General features: G+C 42.3%; 1 protein-coding gene across 1 annotated transcript in view; it reads left to right on the top strand.

Moving 5' to 3' along the window:
* Positions 1-22500, top strand: part of LOC121303302 (CUB and sushi domain-containing protein 2-like) — a 132932-nt gene that overhangs the window by 43024 nt on the left and 67408 nt on the right. Inside the window, exons 4-5 of the mRNA XM_041233893.1 lie at positions 3753-3947; positions 5882-6089. Coding sequence (XP_041089827.1) covers positions 3753-3947; positions 5882-6089 — 403 coding nt within the window. The remainder of the gene's footprint in view (positions 1-3752; positions 3948-5881; positions 6090-22500) is intronic.

The raw sequence follows: 22500 nt of genomic DNA, 5'->3' as shown, positions 1-22500 counted from the left end.
TCCCTGTGGTCATGCAAGTTGCCTTGGCAACCTTGACAGCAGCGCCGATTTCTAACTGGATCTGAAGGAGTAAATCAGAGGTTTCAAACATTCCTTCACTTAATGTATTTATATTCTAAATCACTGGAGTAGTCTGTTTCCTTAAGTGTTCTAGGCAGAATGAAAGAAAAAGGGAATTGAATTTGATTCTAATACAAAGAAAGAAAGAAAACACTTTCAAGTTTAATGCAGGTACAGTACCCTGAAGCATAAGGTCCACAGTGCAGCTTTCACACAGACAAGCCCTCTCCTAGGCTGTAAGGAGACAGACTGGACCTCTCCCCCTCCTAGTCGATGAGTGACACACAGAATCAATCTCTCAGTAAGTGAGTGTTTTGAAATAAATCTTATTCAACTATCCGACCATTCGTGCTGGCTTGGATAAACCTGAAACTATTGCTAGCTGCGGTAAATGACTCTGTTAAGAGGGTGCTTTCTCAAAAAATTCAGCACTTCTATGAAATTATTTTGGAATTTCAAATTCATATAAATTTGTGGCCATAATTCAAAAGTTACAAAAAAAACAGACTGATATAGACTAAATGGGAAAATTTGAAATTTGCATCAAACCATCACTGCACAGGATTTTTATGAAAAAAGAACAGCATTATTATCACCTTACCAGGTACCCTTGTTTCCGGTACCCTTAGCTAATGAAATATACATTAGCAGTGCAGATCTCCCTGGTTTTCATGTGAAGGGGATGCTTCTGCACAGGCGTCCCCTGAGCCAGTCGCTGTGCTGGGATGAGCAGTGGAGTGGAGAGAGTGTTCCACTGGGAAGTGCTGTGAGTGGATCTGCTCTCTCCTCTGCGAGGGCTGTGTTGATGTGATCGGCACAGCCTGTTTCCATGGGGAGAAGCTTGGACCCCCACCCACTGACCCACCCACCTATCATGCTCTCTGTATTTATTTGTAGATCATTCTGCTGAATAGATCCACTGGGAGTCAACAACTCGGTAATATAAGTCCAGTTTATTTTTACAGAATAGGGAGGGGGAGTGAAGGAGTCCTTTGGGGTACAGCCAGCCCCTGGATCTTTATGTGTTCAATTCTGGTCGCCCTGTGATATAAAAAAATGACCTTGGAAAGAGGACAGCGATGACCAGATTAATCCCAAGGATTTATTTATCCTGGAACAAAGGACAGGAACCAGGACCATCCTATGCATGTACGCCCGCGGAGCGCACAGGACTGGGGTCTGTAATGTGTCCTCAATCCTGCCAGAGGACTGTTTGGACTTTCTCACAGAGAGATACTCTTTAGGCTTTTTTATGCTAATTATAAGAATCTGCCTGTCCGTTGGTTGCACAAACAGCAAGCGCGTTTGCAATACGAAGCATTTGTATGAAGGCTTCCCTTATTCGCTGCTTGTCTCATGGTATTGACTTTTGCATTTGCTGACACTGGAGGTCAGGAAACAATGGGAGCAGCATTGAACGATCCGCTCGCTTCGTTTGTTTGTTTTATTCAAGGGAGAGCGGAGTGATCCCTCAATGGAACGAAATTACTTTCAGACGGACGTCCGGGGAGCGACGGTGATATTAACGAAATGGAACAGCAGAGGGAATTGTCATCTTCAGATGAGCTTGGCCGTTCTTTCATTTCTGAGAGCAGGTCAAGGTTATCAGGTTTTTAATATGTTATTAAGAGCCGTGGCCGCCACCAGTACATCAGTTTAGGGAATTACTGAGTTTTATAACTCTTCCAGCCATTAAGTTTCAAAGGGACAGAAATGGAATCCAGCCTATTATGAATTATATGTCTGAAATGTTCTTCCAGTGAGAGGGTGATACAGCAGACACTGACCCTTTGATTTCCAATCGAGATCTTCAGCAAATACAGATCTGATGGAGGAATGACTTTTGGAAGTGATGTGAAGGTATGTGTGTGTGTGCGTGTGTGTGTGTCTGTGTGTGTGAGACGGCAGTGAAATATTTACTTGCAGTGAGGATGGTGGTAGTTCTGGAATAGCATCAAATAATGAAACAGATGCTCCTTTTGTTTGCTGGCTTGTTGAAATACAGCATGTCAAACAAAGTGGGCCACTGCTCTGGGAATGCAGGCCTGCTAGAAAACACTTTTGGGCTCGATCTCAAAGCTGGTTACTCCAAACTGTTCAATTAGCACCTATGTCATTAGCACCATTTTGTAATAATAAAAAAAAAACAAAACAATTACTATTATAAGATAAATCAAAAACAACTTTAAACTACCTTCAAGCATAACCATTAGATTTCTCAGCTGTTTATTTTGCGCGTTTCTCCTTTCTAAAAAACATTGTGCTGTTGACGATTCGGAGTAAATATCTTTAAGAATCCAACCCTCTGTTGCTTGTTCTCCCTATTACTGTGATTCTCTTTCCATTGGGATTTGAAAACAGCAAGCAATCCCATATAGCTCTACATAGAAGGGAAAGTAATGACTTTATTATAAAATATAAACAGCATTTTGCATTGCTTTAGGGAAGAATTCTGCAGTAAAGGAACAAAAGAAAAATCGCTCCTATTTGCTCATCCTCGGATATTGTGAGCAGCCCTTGTCGTGGTTCTATGGAAATATCTCTTGGGAAAGTAGGAGTGAGGAGCCTCAGTTTGTTAATGAAGTTTGTGCATCATCAGCAGGACTTGTGATATTTAAGGATACACTCCAGCGAGGCAGGGAAGGCAGCACACTCAGGATCATTATGGAAGAAGGATGTAGAAAGGAAGGGTTAATTTCATCTCGTTACAGGACGAAACATTTCTCATGTAGAGGTTGTTGCCTTTCCTCAAGAGATAATTTGGCTGTTGCACATGATCTGCAGCCAGGCTGAATGAATGCTGCTACTCTTTATCAGGGTGCCCCTTCTTTCACTATAACGCTGCCTGTATAATACTTATATACTTATAGAAATCGAATCATCTCAGGTAACTGGGATCCATTCCGGAGGACATGTTATTAGCTAGAACTCCAAACAGTGCTAATGTGGTCGGGGAAGGGAGAGTGATTGAAAATGTACAGTCCAATTAAATTCAACATGAAACCTGGAAACGTCCTTTGACAACATACAGCTGATTCAAGTGTCAAAAAAGGAGATTTAAGGACGCCTGGGTTTTACTCCATTCAGGACATTAATAGTCTTATCACCAAAGCTGTTTTCCTCTGAATTAATCCAGTCTTCATTTTCTCCCACTGGGCAATTTAGAATTCAATTTATTAATGTTAAAGATCAGGTTTAGACCAGGATGGTGGTGTTAAGATCTCTCATTGTTCACAATGTGGTTCTGCTTTGTCAAAAGGAACCATATAGGGACCATTCTCAATCTGTCACATACTGTATCACACACAGCCCATATTCACGATGCATTTATCACAGTGCTGCACAAATTATTTTGTGAGGGGAATGACACATTGCTAGCAAGAGAAGGCGCTCTTAAGCGAACATCCTGCATTATTTTATTCAACACTTTTAAATACCAGCGTTTGTTTTTTTTCTTTTGAAACGGGAGTTAACTCAATGCGGCAGTGAATGTTTTGTTTTGAGAATACGGCTTTGTATCTCTTGCTCAGGCTTCAACCTCTCACTCTGTCACTCTGTCTCACTCTCACTCTCATGCTCTCTCAGTCTCGTGCTCTCACTCTCTTACTCGTTCACTCTCTCTCACTCTCTCTCACTCTCATGCTCTCTCACCCTCTCTCTCACTCTGTCATTCCTTCTCTGGTCTCCTGCAGTTCTGCCGAGCCACACTTGTGGAAATCCGGGCCGCTTGCAGAACGGTGTCCAGCAGGGCCCCACCTTCAACATCGGGGACAAGATCCGCTACAGCTGCACGGCTGGCTTCATCCTGGAGGGGCACACTGTCCTCACCTGCCTGGCCACCTCCACAGGAACTGCCGCCTGGGACTTCCCCCTGCCATTCTGCAGAGGTAAGCCCGAAACGACCAGGCTCTGCTGCATGAAGCTACAACACATTCACTTTCCACTGTGTGCAAACTGCATAGAAAATTGATTAACTTGATAAAAAGTGCCCATGATTTCATATTAATGCAGGATAATGTATAATGAACTTGAGATTCACTTTATTGAAAAATATTTAGATATGAATATTGAGTTGCCATACTTTTTAGTGCTAAAACTTTGCCAGCTGCCAGCTCTTATTGTAAGGGTGGTGGTAGCTTTAACCATCAACTTATTTAAAATGGGCTAACAGTTTATGTAACTGGTTTGTTAACTTTTTGTCGCTGCTTCAAGGCAACTTTTTAAATGCCATTTCCTTAAGCTGGCATGGTCTCTCCTGTATTGAAGAGGACCTCTCTTTATTTCAAGTGATATATTAAATGGGGCATGCCGAGTCACTAAGCTGATCAGCCCTACCAGCACGAGGCTCAGACCCCAGCAGCATGCACCCCTGCAGCTACTCCAAAATGTCAGTGGCAATTTCTTACTCAATGCCTCTCCCGTAGCCCAACTCTTAAACAGACGTCTGAGATACAGTATGTTGACTCTGGAGAGCTTTCTAAAGACCCTTGATTCCTTAATAGCATTCACCTATAATCACTAGGAACTGGGCCTTTATATCGAACATGAAAACTGTGTTTTATTTGCAGCCCTGCTCGACACGCTCGCTATGGCAATTTCCCTTTGACTATGACGTCACACGCTCTGTAATAAAATCAGCTCAACCTCTCCATTGTGGAAACTGAAGGGTTAAAGTCTTCCCCGGAAATGCCAGCAATCAATAATAATAATAATAATAATAATAAAATCTCTGCCCCTCAAGCCTTGTGCAATATCTGTTCAAACTTGTTTCAGGGGAGCATCACAAGGGGTAGAGAAGCACCCTAATGTGATTGTTCACTGACAAGAACCCTGGCATCAGGACAACTGAACCAATGGTTGTCGTACAAGTTTGCACTACAGCGCTGGGCCTTAGGGAATAGAAAGTGTGCATGCACCCAGGCCATTTCACTTTGGAGTGTTATCCAAAGAGACTGGCACAGAGCAGCCTTTTACATCTCGCCCTCGTGTTCCCTGGAGCTCCTATTTCCTCTTGCAAAGCGGGGGATGTGAAGGCATTGCTATAGTTCTTTAGAGGAATGTTTTCAAGCATGCAGAGTACTGTGCTAATAAGGCACAAGTGTCAATGTAGCACAGCCAGTAGGCTCGTCTTTACTCTTCAACGACAATGGGAGCCTTGATATTTACAGCTCATACTTGACCTGCCTTCTGACTGGCACAGCGACAGAACTTTATTCAGCAGTCTCAATGCATCGAAATTGCTCCAGTTTTTTTTTCTCTGCTTCATACTTCTCCAGTTATGCCATAATTAATCATGGAAACTTCCCAGACTTTTTTTTGTTGCTGGATTTTCTGGATTTTCTGGTTGTAATGTTGAGTCACCTTTCTGCTTTTTGAATGCTTGCAGCTCCGTTCTCCCTTAGGATTTGACGATGACACTTTGCAGGAAGACACAGTAATTTTCCAAGGTTGTAACACATGATCAGTGTAACTGCTCGGTTATACTCTACAACCGCCCCTCACTGCAGTCACAGGGCCCTGCTTTACAACAAGTACAGTTGTTCCTGATTGGAATAAAATAATTTCAATGTATTTTATTCATAAAACTCCTTTCATACCGCAGTGTCGCGAAGCGCTTTACATGTCGGTTAAAACAGAAGGAAATGTGCAATATCAAGAAGCAGTAAGCATTACAAAGTAATAATAATAATAATAATAATAATAATAATAATAATAATAATAATAATAATAATAATAATAAAATCAATATAATTAAAACAACAATCGTATTGTAGCAATGCAACTATCGTGCTATAAATAACTCTGCTCTCTACCCCTGTAGCGGACGACGGCTGTGGAGGGATGCTGCGAGGTCAGAGTGGGGTCATCTCCACGCCTCACTTCCCTCTAGAGTACCACAACAACGCAGACTGCACCTGGACAGTGCTGGCGGAGCCGGGAGACACCATCGCCTTGGTCTTCTCAGACTTCCAGCTGGAGGAGGACTATGATTTCCTGGAGATCAGTGGCACCGAGGGCCCCTCGCTGTGGTAAGAACTGCTTTCAAACGAACAGGAAGATAAAGTGAACCCAACCAATTGGAAATGCATATTGATACGGGCTTAAATGATTTAGAAATACATCTTTCGTTGTGTGGGGTCACAAATGTGTGGGGTTCAACATTTTGCAGTCTTTGTACCCCCCCCCCCCCCCCCCCCCGCCAAAAAAAGTAATAATAATCTGCAGTCCAACCTTGGTGAGGTGTGACTGGAGAAGCTTTATCTCTGATAACTTTTAATGAAATCAGAAGCATCCCACAGGTACAAGCTAGATTATCTTAGCTTCACCGCAACTACAGCGTTTAAACACACGAGGCAGCGTGATTGGCTCTGAAAGAGGAAAAGCTAGCCACGTTTGGAAATTAAAAAAAATAATAAATAAAAAATTAATTAAAAGGTAAACAGTGCACAGGTATGGCATCAAGGGATTTAAGCAAAAAAAAAAAAAAAAAACCTCTACATCAATAAGACCTGAGGTGTGAAACAGTACCCACAACTGCTCGGATTATAACGGAGAGTGCACTGCATTGAGCTCTTGTGCGCTCTTAATTCAGACCACGTGAGGTTCTTTTCTTTTCACCAAGGGCAGTCCTGTTCAGATAAGCTGCGATGTGTCCCTTCTCATGTTGTATCGATCAGCCGTTGTGAACAAGATGTCTTTTAAAAGGTCAACCGCGTGACGCCTCTCTCAACAGCCTCCTTTATCTTCAAAGCTGCTTGGTGAGAGAACGCAGGCAGCTTGAACTGTGAGCAGGCAGGACGCTGGGAAGGGAGAGCAATCATCTCAGTGGTTCACTAGCTGGGGACAAGCGCTGGGAAGATAGTCAACGTTTTTTTTTTTTTTTTTTTTTTTTTGATTCTCAAGTGCAGTGAAACCTTGCTAATAATAAGGCCAGACAAGAGACCAACAAAATGTGGTCTTAATAAAAGGTGGCCTCAGTACTGAACTTTCAGAATGAATGAGAGGTTCTGTTTATTGTAGTTTATCTGGTTTATTCTGCTGTTTTAACCACCCTAGACTTCAGAGGGTGATTTTAGTGCTGAACATGATCATACTTTTTTATATCCATGTTTTATTTGGAGAGAAATCTGTGGCGTCTCAGTATGGAAATTCAGCTATTAGGAGTCTTTTCAGAAGCAGTCCCGCTGACTGAAGAACAAGTGCGATAGTTAATTAATAACTAATGATAAAAAGGCAAGAGATTCAATACAAGCAAACCTGTAACTCATATCTCTTTAAATACGACCCGCACGCTTCCCTGGCCCTGTTCTTCATGACAAAGATCTGCAGGCTGAAGAAAGCACTCAGAAATTCACCACGCAGATGTAAACTGTTTGCCCAGATCTCCTGTTCGAAGCCTTCACATCCATCAAGGAGAGAGAGGCAGGCATGGCCTGCCATCACAAGCTTGAGTGTTTCATATAATAAAACACTCAAGCGTGGGGAGAGCGTGTGTTTATACTCATACTCATCGCTTGCACGACGGAGTGCAGGTAATTGGCCCCTTGCTTTCCTTGCTCAGAAGATTATGGAAAAGCTCTTGAGGTGACAGAATATTTGTCATCCGTCCTCGGAAGCGTTTTGTTCCAGTTGTCCCGTGGAGAAACGGGACAGATTGCATTACAGCGAGGTTAAGCCATGAGATCAAGGCAGGCATTGCTTGATTCAGTATGAATTCAGAGCCTCATTTGTTAAGGTGCACGGCTGAGAACTGAATAAACATATCCACTAGCATAAAATTGCCTTTTACTGAGGTGAATGCTTCTGATTAACACTGCACTGTAATGTTATGCACATAACACAGCCAGCATTATTATTTCTCCTCCTTCTTCTAACAGTTATTGGCGCAGTATTAATCACGCAGTCTAATTAATCTTTTGCTTTATATATGCACTAATCAGACATGATTTATTCCTCTAATAGACTTGCATGTAAAGGGAATAGGTGGTTCGTGGAGAATGAAATTGGTTGTGCTGGCAAAGCCTCTGCAGAAGTGACGTTGGAATTGGAGGAAGTCAGAATAAAAGCCGTTGTTGATTTTGTTGTACTGTGTCAAGTTGCACTATCCTACACTAAAAGTATCGTTCATGCAGTACCCTGTTCCCCTGCCCATTTCCATGTATTTACACACAGGTTACACCAGTAGTTACCACGTAACCTTTGGGAGCTGCCCAGTTATTACCTGGTTACATAAGACCCATGATATAAAGGGCTGACAAATGACCTTATAATTACTGCTATTGCAGAAACAGATTGAATGGAAGAATGTTTAAAAGGAGAGTGGTTTCATAAAGCAAGCATAACATACACCAGATTTAATTGATCTACTTTGTTTAAATGGGAAAAATTACTGAAATTAAAAATAATGCATATGCTTTGCATTAAAAAAAACTTAAAAGAAAAAACCCCTCTGAATTGTTTGAGGCTGTTGGGAATGGAGTGATTATAGTGTTGACAGGGTTTAATTTAATTTTCACTTCATTGACAGACTGCTATTAATAAAATCATGATTGAAGACGCATTCTGCTGAATGTCATAGCTGGAATATTGTTGAGAATGCAATTTGGTTCTCCCAGTTGTAGTTAATTGTTACACAAAGTCAACTCTGCGGTTTATCCAAAGGCTGCCTAATGCCTGCATCAATCACCACGGAAACGGCTTGACGTTAACAAAGGCAGACTGCGGGGCTGCCAATGTTTCTGGATGCTACCTGCAAGGAGGCTCTGCATCAGCTAACCAAAAAATAACTCAAACAGAGCAAGAAAGAAAGTTAACAACACCAGCTGTCTGCTCAAAGTGTGAGTGAGAGTTTAGGACTGCAAGTGCAGGAGTGTCATTCCATTACAGGTTTAAATACACGCGTGTCGTGATTCTAGGGACAAAGTTCAGCTCACTGACTAAAAAACAAGAACACCTTTCAATAAGTGTTCTTAATCCCGCACCTCCCCACTGCATCTGTGTATCGCTTCTGGGTGGGTCAGGGGTCCTTGTTGTCACACCTCATTTATGGATGGTCAAGATCGTGGGTCAAATAGTCTAACCCTTCCATACTGCATTCTTGTACTGCACTACATTCATCAGCACTGTGCCACTGCCTTTGAATGGACACTATTAAACAATCAGGTGCCTAACTGCTACATATGCATGGCACCTCAGTCCCAAGGGTACGCTTGAGCATGCATAGCTTGTTGCAACCCCCACCATTGCGTTAAAATCCCTGGGAGTCACAGGCAGCTGCTGCAGCCTCTAACCTTTCTGCCCGTCTCCCTGCCAGACACGCAGCGCCAGTGCCAGCCTGTGCGAGGACGAGCTGTGAAAGATGTATGACGGCTAACCACAAGGTGCCACGATGATAGTCTTTCAGATTGGGTTTGATGAGCAGCAAAGTCCTTGGAGGGCCCGCAGAGCTGCAATCAGGTGCCTATAAGCCCTGTTAAAGCATAGCAGCCAACAAACTGTTATTGAAGAACGCAATGGTGGGCTTTTATCTTAACAAGACTGCTTAGTATAGCAGTGGAAGCAATGCAAACCTGCTCTGCTAACGTTGATTCATAACACATAATCAATTTACAGCAAGCAAGGCCAATTCAATAGATCTAAACAGTGACAGATCTAACACCTGTGTAAATGATTTACTGATAATTAAAAACACTGTTGGCAGTAGCAGTATGCATATCCCCAGGTTCCCAATTCTTTAACTGTGTGGCTGCTCCACCGAGACCCCTCAGCCTATTAATAATACCCTGACACGCAACTGTTAATTGCTGCGACAATACGCGACAGAGATGCGCAAGCACCGCATGAACCTGCAAGGGACTTAACAGGCTCACTTTTAAATGTGGTTAGCTGTGGTTCAAGCCCCTGGTGGAAGCGGGCCAGTGCTATTGGAATTCAAGCAGAGCCCGCTGTGTAGCTGTCTGGCTGTGCTCCTTCACAAGGAGCTGCACACCGGGTAAATATTGCATGCTGTTTGGCTGTTCCAAAGTACAAAGGACTCTGACAGCGTTAGATTCACAGCTGAGCCTCCTAATTAAATGAAACCAGAGATTAGACTTTCGCCTTAATGAGTAAATTACTGGTGCGTTTTTCCTCCTGTGATTTACACCTATGAGAAGCTTTCATTTTAACCGAGATCCTATCCCACAGGACCATCCACGGCTGCTGGGTTACAGCATTGTAAGGTCAATTTGAGCTTGGCAGGAGCAAGTGGCATTTCAAATATGAGTTGATTAGACATGGTTGAAGTTAATGAGTGGCAGATGCATTAAATGTTCATGTAAAAGATTCTGAATGAATCACTTTCTCACTGTCTAGTTAAAACCCCAGTGTTTTGAAATGTGGATAAGGTATTAGTTTCACTAAGACTGTCTGTACTGTAGAAAATAAAGTCAGCTGCTTAAGTGTTCTGTCGTTGTGCATGGGGTTTAAATTAACTGCAGGGTTAAGCAATATATTTGGCTGGCATAAAAAAATTATGTAAAATGACTGTATAGGCAACCTGAATCTATTGGGAAAAGACAACCACACTTTAAGCTGAGATTTGCTGATTCTGTCCGTGGATAACACAGCAGGTCCTGTTCAAACAGGCCTCTGCGCAGAAAAACGGCAAGGTGTTTTTTTCAGTTCCTCATGCATTTCACGTATCTATATGATGCATTTGCCATAGTCTAGGTTCTTCAGATGTGTTTGCGTATGTTTTTTTTAATAAGCTTTGCTGGAAAAATGAGACAAAAGGATTAGAGATCAGTTTGTAGGCGCTTGACATAGATTCTAAATAACCAGGCTAAAGGTTTACAGAATGCTTTTTCATTCAAATTGGGACTGCAGTATCTAATACACAATAGATCAGAAAGAGAGAGACAGAGAGAGAGACAGAGAGAAAGAGAGAGAGAGAGAGACAGAGAGAGGGAGGAATGATGCAGTTGTTTTACGGTATGCTGAACACTGCAGAATCAGTTCACTTCTTCCTGCCTTATTTAACACATTTTTCTATCAACACTCAAAGATACTTGGCTTGCAAAGCATGAGCTGGAAGCAGCACTCTTTGTGAAGAACCCGATCTCAATGAGGCTTGTTATTGGTCTGCATGTTTCTGTTCTGTTCAGGATAACATCGTCCGCTCGCACAACGCATTTCCATGGAGATTCGTGACTTGCATGAAACAAAAGAGACAGCCAGTTTTAAAGCTGTCAGAGAATGTAAAGGCAAAAGGCATCAAAGGGGTTTGCAAAAAAAAAATAAAAAAATGAATGCAGTCCAAACCTCTTTCTGCAATGCTGCTTTGCAATAGGGGTGTTCGATTTGTTTTAATTTAATGAACCTTAGTATTAAACATTATATTGGGAACAGCATGGGGAGCCCTCCGGCACAGAGCTGGAATTTGTTTTATGAATCACTCATATGACACTGAACATGTGTACAACATTAATGTGTATACAGAAAAGACTGGAAATAAATACTGCATAAATAACCCTACACTGAACACATCCTAGTGCAGAAGCACAGCCGCTGTGACCACGTTCCACATGCGTATCACTGACAGTGGAAAGGGCCTCAGAACCCTTTTAATATCACCATCACCCCGTTATTCTTTAACCCAGTTCCCACGATGCCCTGGTCCTGCTTTACAGTTCAGCTCAGAATCCCAGGTTAGACTGAACGATTGTAGGGGATCTCTGTCCGCTGACTAATTTAAAGCCCCTTCCTCTGAGGCATTGTATTAGTTGCGTGGTTAGCAGTCTCTTTTAACACTAATTGTAATTAAAGCCCTTTTGACCTTTTGCGATGGGTTTCATTTCATAAAGCACAATTAGATTCCATACACTGTGTCCTTTGCTAATCTCTTTTTTTCCCCCAGTGCATTAATGTGATTAATTCCTTTCGCCTAAGGACCCATTTGCATTTGCATAATAGGAGTGTGAGATACAGAGCTGTACAGAGTGCTTGTAATAGTTAACGAGAAAGTGGTGAAAGAGAATCCAGTTTAGGGGATCAGACGCACTGGATTAATAACAATCTTTATATAGCGCCTTTCATAGTGGAGCACCATCACAAAGCGCTTTACAAGATACGAGACTAGGGTGTGTAAACCATGCATCAGCTTCAGAGTCGCTTACAGCGACGTCTCACCCGAGAGACGGAGCACAAGGAGGTTCAGTGGCTCGCTCGGGGTCACACAGTGAGTCAGTGGCTGAGCTGAAACCAGGTACCTCCTGGTTACAAGCCCATTTCTTTAACCACTGGACCACATTGCCTCCTGATGGGCTGAGCAAGCCTTGCACCGGGTTTAATATTGCTGCGCATTCACTTTAAGGGTTCCTTAAAAGGGGACAAGGCATACAACGTTTCTGATAGCACTGTAGAGTACAGGGCATGCATAGCAATATAATTACATTGTAATAACTGGGTAAATACGCATGGCTCCTGGTTTTACTGCTGTGTAATTGCATACACATGTAAACAACATCTTACCTGATGTAATGACATGGTAACAGCATTTTTATTCCATCAATAGTTGTTTGTTATCTCGTTATTACCGTTTTATTACATGGTTATGCATGCATAGCAATATAATTACATTGTAATAACTGGGTAAATACGCATGGCTCCTGGTTTTACTGCTGTGTAATTGCATACACATGTAAACAACATCTTACCTGATGTAATGACATGGTAACAGCATTTTTATTCCATCAATAGTTGTTTGTTATCTCGTTATTACCGTTTTATTACATGGTTATGCATGCCCACAAAATCTAAAGTCAAAATCTGCCAACTTTCTTTAATTATACCTATATTTTATGATTGCGCATTGAAGGGTAGGTTGGCACATGCGAAATCAAATACATGAGTTTACCTGAGCTGAGGCAGTAAATGTTTTGTATACAAACTCCCACTACCCCTGTTTATTACACTCGCACCCTATCAACTGCACGCCTTGCACCTGACTCCCGTTATTGCATCACTGCTGGCACTTGATGGCTGAGCAGAGACTACACTTCATTTTCTTCCTCCAGAAAAAAAACCGAAGCAAATCGCTTGTCTCTTTATCCAGCCCTGCTTTACATTCACTTGCAACGCATGCCATTCAGTGCGTGTTATTGAACGCGATTCAATTGCTGCCCACCTCTCACCTTTATCTAATGAGTCAGAACCTCTGTCAGTGCAAACAGAATGGCTTCATTGACAAGTACGGTGGCTCAGAAGAGAGGGAAACGAATGTAAATATGAAAATACCCCCTCTGGTTTCCAATTGCATTCATCTCTCTCTTTTATAAAAGTCTATTTTAAGATGTAATCATGATGGCAGTCATTTGATTGGTTTGCTGTAGGAGTCGCATGTGGTCACTTTGTCCCCAGGCAAAGAGTACAGGAACCATTCTTCCAGGAGAAACATTAACCCTAAAACTTACAATCACAGTTTTACTGTGAATTTAAATCTAACCTTTTTAGTTTGAGACTTCAGGCATCTTTCATTGCCACCACAATCCCTGGCTCTGAATCCAACGCTGACATGTTTGGGATGAACTTGAAGGACACATTCGTCATCCCGATCCTCTGCCCACCTCTCTACACCAACCGCCGAATCGATTAAAGTCCGTCAAGACCCATTCAAGAGCCTTGTGGAGTCATGTCATGTCAAAGGCTATGATCAGGTCAAATCGTGACCCAAACCCGTATTAGGTGCCTCCTAAAAAAAGTGGTCTGGGAGCGTATAAATCAATGAACTGGGGCTCGATCGTTACAGGCATGTTATTATAGACTGAGCCTTGCTGCACCCTGAGCTGTATCACAGCTCTTTCATGCTGGGAGCCCAGGCCAAGCTGCCACGATAAAAAAATTAATACCATAAGAGTAATGAAATCAGATCAGAGGGTGGCGATGGAAAAAATCAAGAAGATTAAACTTTGCATGTACAAAATATCTCAGAGCATCAGACTAATAATACTATTACCGTTCTCCAGAAGACAACTTGGCCATGTCTTTATTTTGGATCCACACATTTTCTTTCTGTTATTAGTAGTTATTATTTAATGTCACTTATTTAGCTGGTTTAGTTCATTATTTCACTGTCTCTTTTTTTGCAGAATGTTACTGTAAAGGGGAAGAAATACTCGATCTATTATCATATTCAGTTGCATTAATACAATGCGTGCGTAATACTAATTATTTAAAACATTCTTTAAATAACTTACAGGAAGTTACATCTTTGTGAAATGGGGACATGCATGCATACATACTGTACGTGCACAGTAGATACATGCACAGCCACTGGTTTTTATTCCATTGTGTGTGTGTGTGTGTGTGTGTGTGTGTGTGTGTGTGTGTGTGTGTGTGTGTGTGTGCGCGTGCGTGTGTCTGCGCGTGTGTGCGTGTGCGTGCGTGCGTGCGTGTGTGTGCATGCGTGCGTGCGTGTGTGTGTGTGTGTGTGTGTATATATATATATATATAAAGGAAATTGGATATATATATATAAAGGAAATTGGAGAAGGGATTTAACAAGGGTTTAGCTCTCTGGAGACGGCTGAAAAAAGCAAGAAAAGTAACTCAGCGAGATGCTGCAGATTATCCTGGTAATCATTTTATTATCAACTTTGCAGTCAAGGTGGAAAAAGCCATGTTGGCAGGGAGGACTGGCAGAGAAACGGAGCTGATCAATGGCACTGATTAATGCTGATGATTACAGGGGGCAGGTGTGTGTGTGGGGGGTACGGATGAGGTTAATCATTGCAGCAGCAGAATGGGATTGCAGTTGATGTATATAAACGAGAGCACATATTTGCAGGGGCAACTGGAAGGTATAGAGCTCCTGCTTTCATGATAAAGTTCCTATAATCGACAACGTGCACACTCACAAACTCAGGCATGCAAACACACAGACATGGGTGCAACATACCAGAGAATACTTTACGATTAAGTCCCTGCGTGATTGAGTCAGGTTTCTTTTTGATTGTTGGTGCTGTAACCAGGGAAACTGATTTATTGATTTACTGATTTAAATATTTATATAGCTATTCCATCTTTCTCACAGCCCAGCAACAGCACCAGCAACAGCACCAGCAGCAGCAGCAGCAGCCTCAGTCTTGAGCTTATGTGATGCCTTTCACAGCCCAAACCGCCCCAAGTCACTTTAACAAAAGAACATCTGAACAGAAGAACATTCAATAAAAACTTAAAAAAAAAAAATGCAATTTCATAAAAAGTTAAACCCATCCAGTGAACCAGAGCTTCTGATAGAGAATTAATGAAGTGGAAGGTCAGTGGATGGCGATGTAGAGTTCAAACTCTCCAGACGCTGTTTGGAGACCTGCAGCGATCCCTCTCCTCTCGTCTGCCTCTCCGCATGGCAGTGCAGTCAGAGAGGAAGAGCCGAGCCGTCTGTCTCTTCCATGCTGCACAAACCATTGATGAAATGTGACAGGCCAGTGCCGGAGGTTAACTAGTTTGTTTACAGCCCCCAGAATCCGTGGGAGCCTTGGAAATCATTTCCGTTCACCTCTTAATTACCTGCCTAATGTATGCAAACAGAGAAGCGCCATGCTCAGAGAACACGTCATGCACTTGATTAGAGGCCAGATTAACGATCGTTCACGACGCCCCTTAAATTCACAATTTGCTAACAGGAGGGCTTCGGGCTCACCTGAAATGTATTTTATTGATTCTGTTTTTTTTTTTAATTCTAATTGTAATTAAAAGTACATGCTTGTGAGGGGGGCTATTGAATAAATTAACTGAATAATTAAGATGAAGGCTAATGAGTATTCGATCAGGATTTTTTCATTGCTGTTCACGGACACCCTATTGCACGACACGCAGCAGTACAATGAAACAATGGCACAACTAACTTTATAGCGACTTTTAAAAAAGTACAAGAGATGAGTTCCTGTGAGGCGCACTAACTTCTGGATTACTTTTTCAATAAAGTCAAACAGTAACAGCACACCACTTTCTTCTCCTCTGATGTAGGTACAACCTGCCCACTCCTAATCTGAGCTGCCGAGAGCACTGTTGTGCTTCCTTCAAAGGTGACCGCAGGATTGCTCCATGCACAAAAGCAGAGTTCTATGAATACGCCATTGAGAGACAGGACTTTTGCATAAAAAGCTTGCTCTGCCTTTTTGATGTAAAAACTGAACAAATTAGCCCCCGTGCGGCCTCTGTGTGTTTCAGCTTCTTTTGCGTGGCTCCTGGTCTCCTGTGATCTTGCTTTCAAAGACGAAGAGACACGCCTCTTTCTTCTTGTCTCTGTTTCGAATCTCATCACGCTTCGAAGCAGCGAAGGATTGGCAGCGATGGACAGACAAGGAAATTCACCAGCTTTTTTTTTTTAGATGTATAAATCAGATCTAAGGCATTAGGGTTGGACTTCCCCTTTACAAGAAAACATTTTAGATCTGTTTCAAAAAATTAATATAATAAGCATCCTTAGTATGTTAGTGTAGCCCTGTGTACACATCTCCTGAGGTTGTGTTGCTAAACATTATTACATAACATTGTTATCAGAGCTGTTCCACCTTCCTTACGTTGTGGGGATCCTGCCTTTGGTTGTCCTTCATGCCCCTAGAAAGACATTCAGTCCAAGTAACTGATGATGATGTGTGCTTCTGGCTGTGGCATAATCAGCATATGTATTAACTCCTGTGTGATGTCAGTCACCCGTACAAACAAATGCAGCAAAAACTTGAATAGATAAAACAATTAGGAATGAAATCTAACACACAAAGGACAGAGCCGCCTGTTTAATTGCTTGTTTAATGATTTAATGCCTGTTGTTTGATTTGGGTTAATTGAGTCCAAAGGGACGGCAGGAGGGACTGATCGAGTGTTGGCTTGCTGTGCTGGTTGGGGGGGGGGGTGTCAGTTTTGCTGCTGCTCTGTTTGGTGTCCTTGTGATATAAATGAAACCGCCTGGATCGCTGTCCTCTTTGATCAGAAGCTGAATACTCCTGGAGGGTCAGAGCGCTGCCTTCCTTGAAATAAATGCTGTGCAATTGCTCATTATCACGGGGGTTTAGTGTCTTTGCATCTTGAGCCCGATAGAAACATTCAGGGAAACCGTTTATGTCCTCACAGGTTATTGAAACGGTGTTTGTCACATTTTGACCACACGTTACTCATGTCCCGTTTGATTTCCAGTGAAGCGGAGCCACGCTTGCCTGTCTTTTTGGTTTTCAATAAGTAAATAAATAAATACGTGAACAACACAAGGCCAAGCAAAAGAGAAGCTGTCGACTACAGCTACAGCCTGATTGACAATATGCTCCTTCTCAGTCTGCAGGGGAATGATACCGTGGTCTCTGACAGCTTTGAGAGAGAGAGAGAGAGATGGAGGGACAGAGTGCTGCCTGAGATAACCTGCTTATCTAGTCTGAGGTGACCTTTCCCATTACAGCAATCACAGGCATGATGTTAGGGCTTATAGAGGGTACTGTATACGTCTGCTCTGAGCTTTCCTGCCTAGGTCCTGTGTGTGTGTGTGTGTGCGTTCTCCATATTGAATTCCCAGTGCTCTCTGAATGATCATGTCTTTAATAATAACATCTAATAATTGTGTAAGTGAAAACGGCTAACTGCTAATCAATAAGAAATTAACTTTGCTCTTCGCGTGACTGCTTCTGATGATAAATTTCACACGAGCAAATCTGTTATTGGGAAGATGCCTTCATAATGGGGAATGAATGGCTTGACTGTCAATTTGGGATATTTGTGTTTTTTGAGAACAGTGAAGGTGTGTGTGCTGTCCATTAAAGAGATCATTTACACCATTTGCCTTTCATTAATACTGAATTCCTTACCTGCTTAATGTAATACTATGTGTGTGTTCTCTATCGTAATCCAAGTGAAACTCATCTTCAGGAGAAATATGTATATAGGTGGTAGCTGAAAGCACTTAGAAATCTGCTAAATAATCAGGTTTTAAAGCCACGCTATATATATGATGTGTATATATATATATATATATGTGTGTGTGTGTGTGTGTGTGATGTTGGTTAGAAAGCTGGGATGGTCCTTTGACTGTCACAGACCACATCCGTTGATTGGTTTTAATGGCCTTCGAAGCAGGAAAAGGCTGTATTAGCGCCCTAATAATGTACCTCTTGAATTAGAATTAAGATGAATATGCCGCCCTCATTCTCAGGTTTGGAACGGAGCGCTGTAAATCCACAAGGAAGGGAAGTGAACGCAAGTGTATCTGAGAATGATGTATGGACAGTATCTAATGACTTGCTTGTAATTATTGCTAATGAGTGATGTGTTTGCACTGCTGTACGTGTTGTTTCCTGTAATAGGGGCTGGATGGATTGGAAATGCTAAACTTTATCATGTATGTAATTGCTGGATGTGTTTTATTGCGTTGCTGTTGTATTAGTGTTCTCTGAGGATATCTCCAGACAGATATTTGGTTTTGTGTTCTCATTATGAATGGGTAGCGTAGGGGAATGTGTAAAACTGGTGATGTTTCCAGAAGGGGGGGGGGCGGGGGGCGGGGTCAAACTACTACTAGCACTACAGTGTTTATTGTCCAGCAGGTGGCAGGGCCTAATGCAGGTCGTAGAGTTTGTATTGGGTGATTTTTAAATTTGTTTTCATGTGGACCAGAAACTATGCAGACAGAGCGTGTAAAAGAAAATTGCATTGGCAGTGGATGAGGCTTGTGTCTCCAAAGCAGCAGTCTTATTAAATAAAAAATGATCATAATTAATAAAGCCTTGAAAGACAGCTGCTGACATCTTACAGAGACAGCCAGCATGGAACCCACACAGAGCACATTCTGGACCCTGTTCTTACATAGCTAAACTGGACTTACAAAATACGAAAGCGAAATCTTCAAGGACTCAATATTTCACTGACAAGGGCTGCATAGTATGCCTGTTTATTGTACTCTACCCCTGAGCTCTCTCTCTCTCTGTCCCTCAGAAATCCACAGCAGGAATTCTTCAGACTCTTGTCCAGCTCGTTAGTCGGGAACGCCTCTGTGGTCCTTTGGGAAATAACCACTGTCTCAGCTCTGCAGCGCTCTGTCACGCTCGCTGGGACTGGTGCTCGGACCAGTGGCCTGCAGGAGTCCCCATCCACTCTTCCAGGGATGCTGATTAATGCCGGGGCTAGAAACAGACTAGGGCTCAGGCTCCAGCACTAAGTGCTCTGTGCCTCTGGGTGCACCGTCCTTGTCTGGAGAAGTTCACTCTCCCTAAACCACAGCTGATTGTGTTCTTTGCCTCTATAAACAAAGCTTCTAAAATGGTCAGATGGCAGCAGACGGGCTCAATCTGTAACGGACTTTTCATCTGTATTACAGGTTATCAAACTGTAGGGCGTTCCACCTGAGCGATTCAACCCCGCTTTATCTGAACTGCACTGGAGTCAGTCCTGCATGCTCTCTGTCAGGAGGAGGAGATTGCTTCCGAGCAGAGAGCGTGTTGGGAACAGTAGAGTTTGCACAGTTCGCAAATCCCCTACAAGATGTAATTATTATTAATACGTTCTGTACATGCTATCTAACTTAGTACATCAATATATAATAAGGCATGCATGGAATAATCTCTCATAGCAACATAACGCTATTTGCAAATGTTTTTGTGGCGTCACATTTGACCTGCTCTAACTTTTTCCTTGCTTGTCCCCGGAGTGGTTTTCATAAGCGTGGGTTCTACAGCTCTCCTGTGCGGTCCCCTGGCTGGGTCACGTTATTCGAGGCAAAGCCTGGAAGAGCAGATGGTCCTGCAAGTCAAGGCTGACTGCCTGTTCCTGCCTGCATTGACTGGGCTCCTAATGCGCTTGCTGTTTACCGGGAAAGCAGGAGACGCTGTCATACGAGAAGCTTTCATGTAATTGATATTTCTGGCAGGGAAGTAATTAATCAGCAAACGAGAGTCTTTTTTGTTGCCTTGTTTCTGTTGCCTGCCTCCTCTCCTCCTCCACTTTGCAGCAGGGGTTACCTCTCTCTAAAGTGGGTGTGGGAGGTAGGAGTGTGGCCTCGTTGTCTAGAGGCATTTGCTGGCTGTATGAAGGCTCTGAGAGGCCAGGCCATTGGAATAACATTTGTGCTGGTTCTGTAATGAAATCCTAATGGTAACCTGTTGCAGTAATTACAGTATTAACTATATGTTAGTGTCTTAGGTAACACTTCACATTAAGTGTCTCTATTTACTGTGTTTTCACGTAGTAGTTATTTAGTTGCATAGTTACAATTTGCTTGATGCATATATTTTTTTGTATGATATAACCCTATATTTACTTTCTTTTTTCATTTGGATGCTAATATTTTTAATGATAGAAATCACTAGGAATATGCATTGTGCGAAGTAATGGCTATATATTTGAAATACTTTGGTTATAATAAAGTAGTTGTCAAATACTAAACAGATGTTTTTAATCAAATCTTGAAATACCTTTTCACAACTAACAATCTTTGAAATGCAGCTAGTTTTAATTATATACCTGAACAGTCATCACATGTTAGTAACACCAGTGCAACCTGCACCATAACTCCTTTAACAGCTAAACAAAGCAATTTAAATGCAATACATATAACAGGGGAACATCCTAATGGCTGTACTTTATAGCTAAAAGATACGACTCTGCTCTCAGTTATTCAAAAAGGAAAAACAGGTCACGTAATAGAAAATCTAAATACAACGTACAGTCCAGGAGTGATCTTAATGAGATGGACGGGCCTGCTTCTCCCTTCACAGTTTTAACAGCTGGGAGCATCTATTAGTGTGGCTTAAACTGATTTTAACTTTTAGCCTTTCCTCTCAAAAAACTCTAGTGGCTTATTTTGCAAAAGTTTTGCAGCATAAAACACACAGGGGCAAAACGCTCGCTCCTGTACGGGAAAAGCCCCACTTTAAGCACGCATCGTTATATTCTCTTTAACTCTTTTCGCTGGCTCATTCTGAGTAGATTTTGTAGGTTCAGGAAGTTGATCTTCCCTGCCAGTGCAACCTTCTGGTTTTCGAACAGTAAATCAATCCGTGACAGAGTCAAAATGCAAACCGTTACTTTGTAGTTGTACAATGGACGACTGTACTTTAGTGCTGAATTACCTCTCACTGAAGCGCGCCTTCAGACTCAGTGACAGACGTGCAGGAACGAGACTTGCATTGCCACTTTGTTTCGTTGGTAAAAACGTAATTCCGTCTATGGCTATTGCATGGTTATAAACCACATATAATGCTTTATCAATACTGTATAACATAGTTATTATGCCTCTATTATACAGTTATAAAACATGAATAAGCAGCACCTCAATATAAAGTGTTACCGTTTCATTTATGACCCCGTACAGCAAATACAACTTGCAATACGACATTCCTTTGGCCTATATTACACTGTTACCAATATTATTTGGACATCACTATTAGTTATATTGAAAGCCGTGTTTATTGTAGTTTTTTCAACATTTTTGAATATTAAAATCATAGAATGTGGTTGCGCTGGCAGACCGCCTGGGACTGTGTCGGGGGCCACCTTCGGGCCGCGGACCTCAGTTAGGGACCCCCTGCTCTAATAATGCAAGCGGCGCTCCACAGATAATTCCAAGTGACAGGCGTGCATTCTGCCAGCAGATTGTAATCCGGGTGGATCAGAGCTCCTGAGTCAGGAACGTGATGTGCATAAATGCTTATTTCTAAGATGTTTAACATTAATGCACTGGTTGAAGGATGGCTGCTTAGTCCTTTACATGTATAGTGCTAGATTTTGTTTTGCTGCGGTCAGAGCTAAGGGCTCCAGCAGCCAGTGTCCTGGGCCCCGTCTTTATTCTTTGCTCACAAGGTCAGGCGAGCGGCTCTTGCAAGCAGATGTAATTGACTGCGGCGTGATGCACACCGGTGTGATTGTAACTCGGGGCTGTTTCCGATGAGTGCCACTTGTTACATTTGCCTCTGTCTGCTTGGCTGGTGTGATCTATGGCTCAATGTTACATATGGAGAGATACCAGCTGCCTAAAGACATCCATCTCTTCCCTAGAGGGCATGTGCCGCGAAAGAGAGAGGGAGAGATGGAGTGAGAATAGGCTGAGGTCAGAGAGCTTGACATAATCACATGTAAAATAGAATGTGTGTGCAGGGGTGAATTTTTATGTTCCTCTTTTATTTTCATTTTGATAAAAGGACAGGGTATGCCGCCTTGGGTAATGTTAGAAACCAATAAAAACCGTAGCAAGCCTGTTTTATTTTTTGGTTTGTTCAAAGAGAAATCGCTTTCTTTTATGTTCTCTCTCTCTCTCTGCTGTGTGAAGGACTTTGCTTCTTCCTTTCCTTGCCTTTTGAGATTTGGTAAACTACTTCTGTGTCCTAAAGGGGGAAGTAAACAGAGAACCAGTTTTTTTATGACATTCCAAAGCATCTTGAAAGACATTCCTTCAACGCTTATTCTCACAAAACAGATTTATTT

This window comes from Polyodon spathula, chromosome 32, assembly GCF_017654505.1.
Source record: "Polyodon spathula isolate WHYD16114869_AA chromosome 32, ASM1765450v1, whole genome shotgun sequence".
Classification (NCBI taxonomy): domain Eukaryota; kingdom Metazoa; phylum Chordata; class Actinopteri; order Acipenseriformes; family Polyodontidae; genus Polyodon; species Polyodon spathula.
Note: the sequence above shows the minus strand (reverse complement) of the source record. Positions and strands in the feature narration are given on the sequence as shown.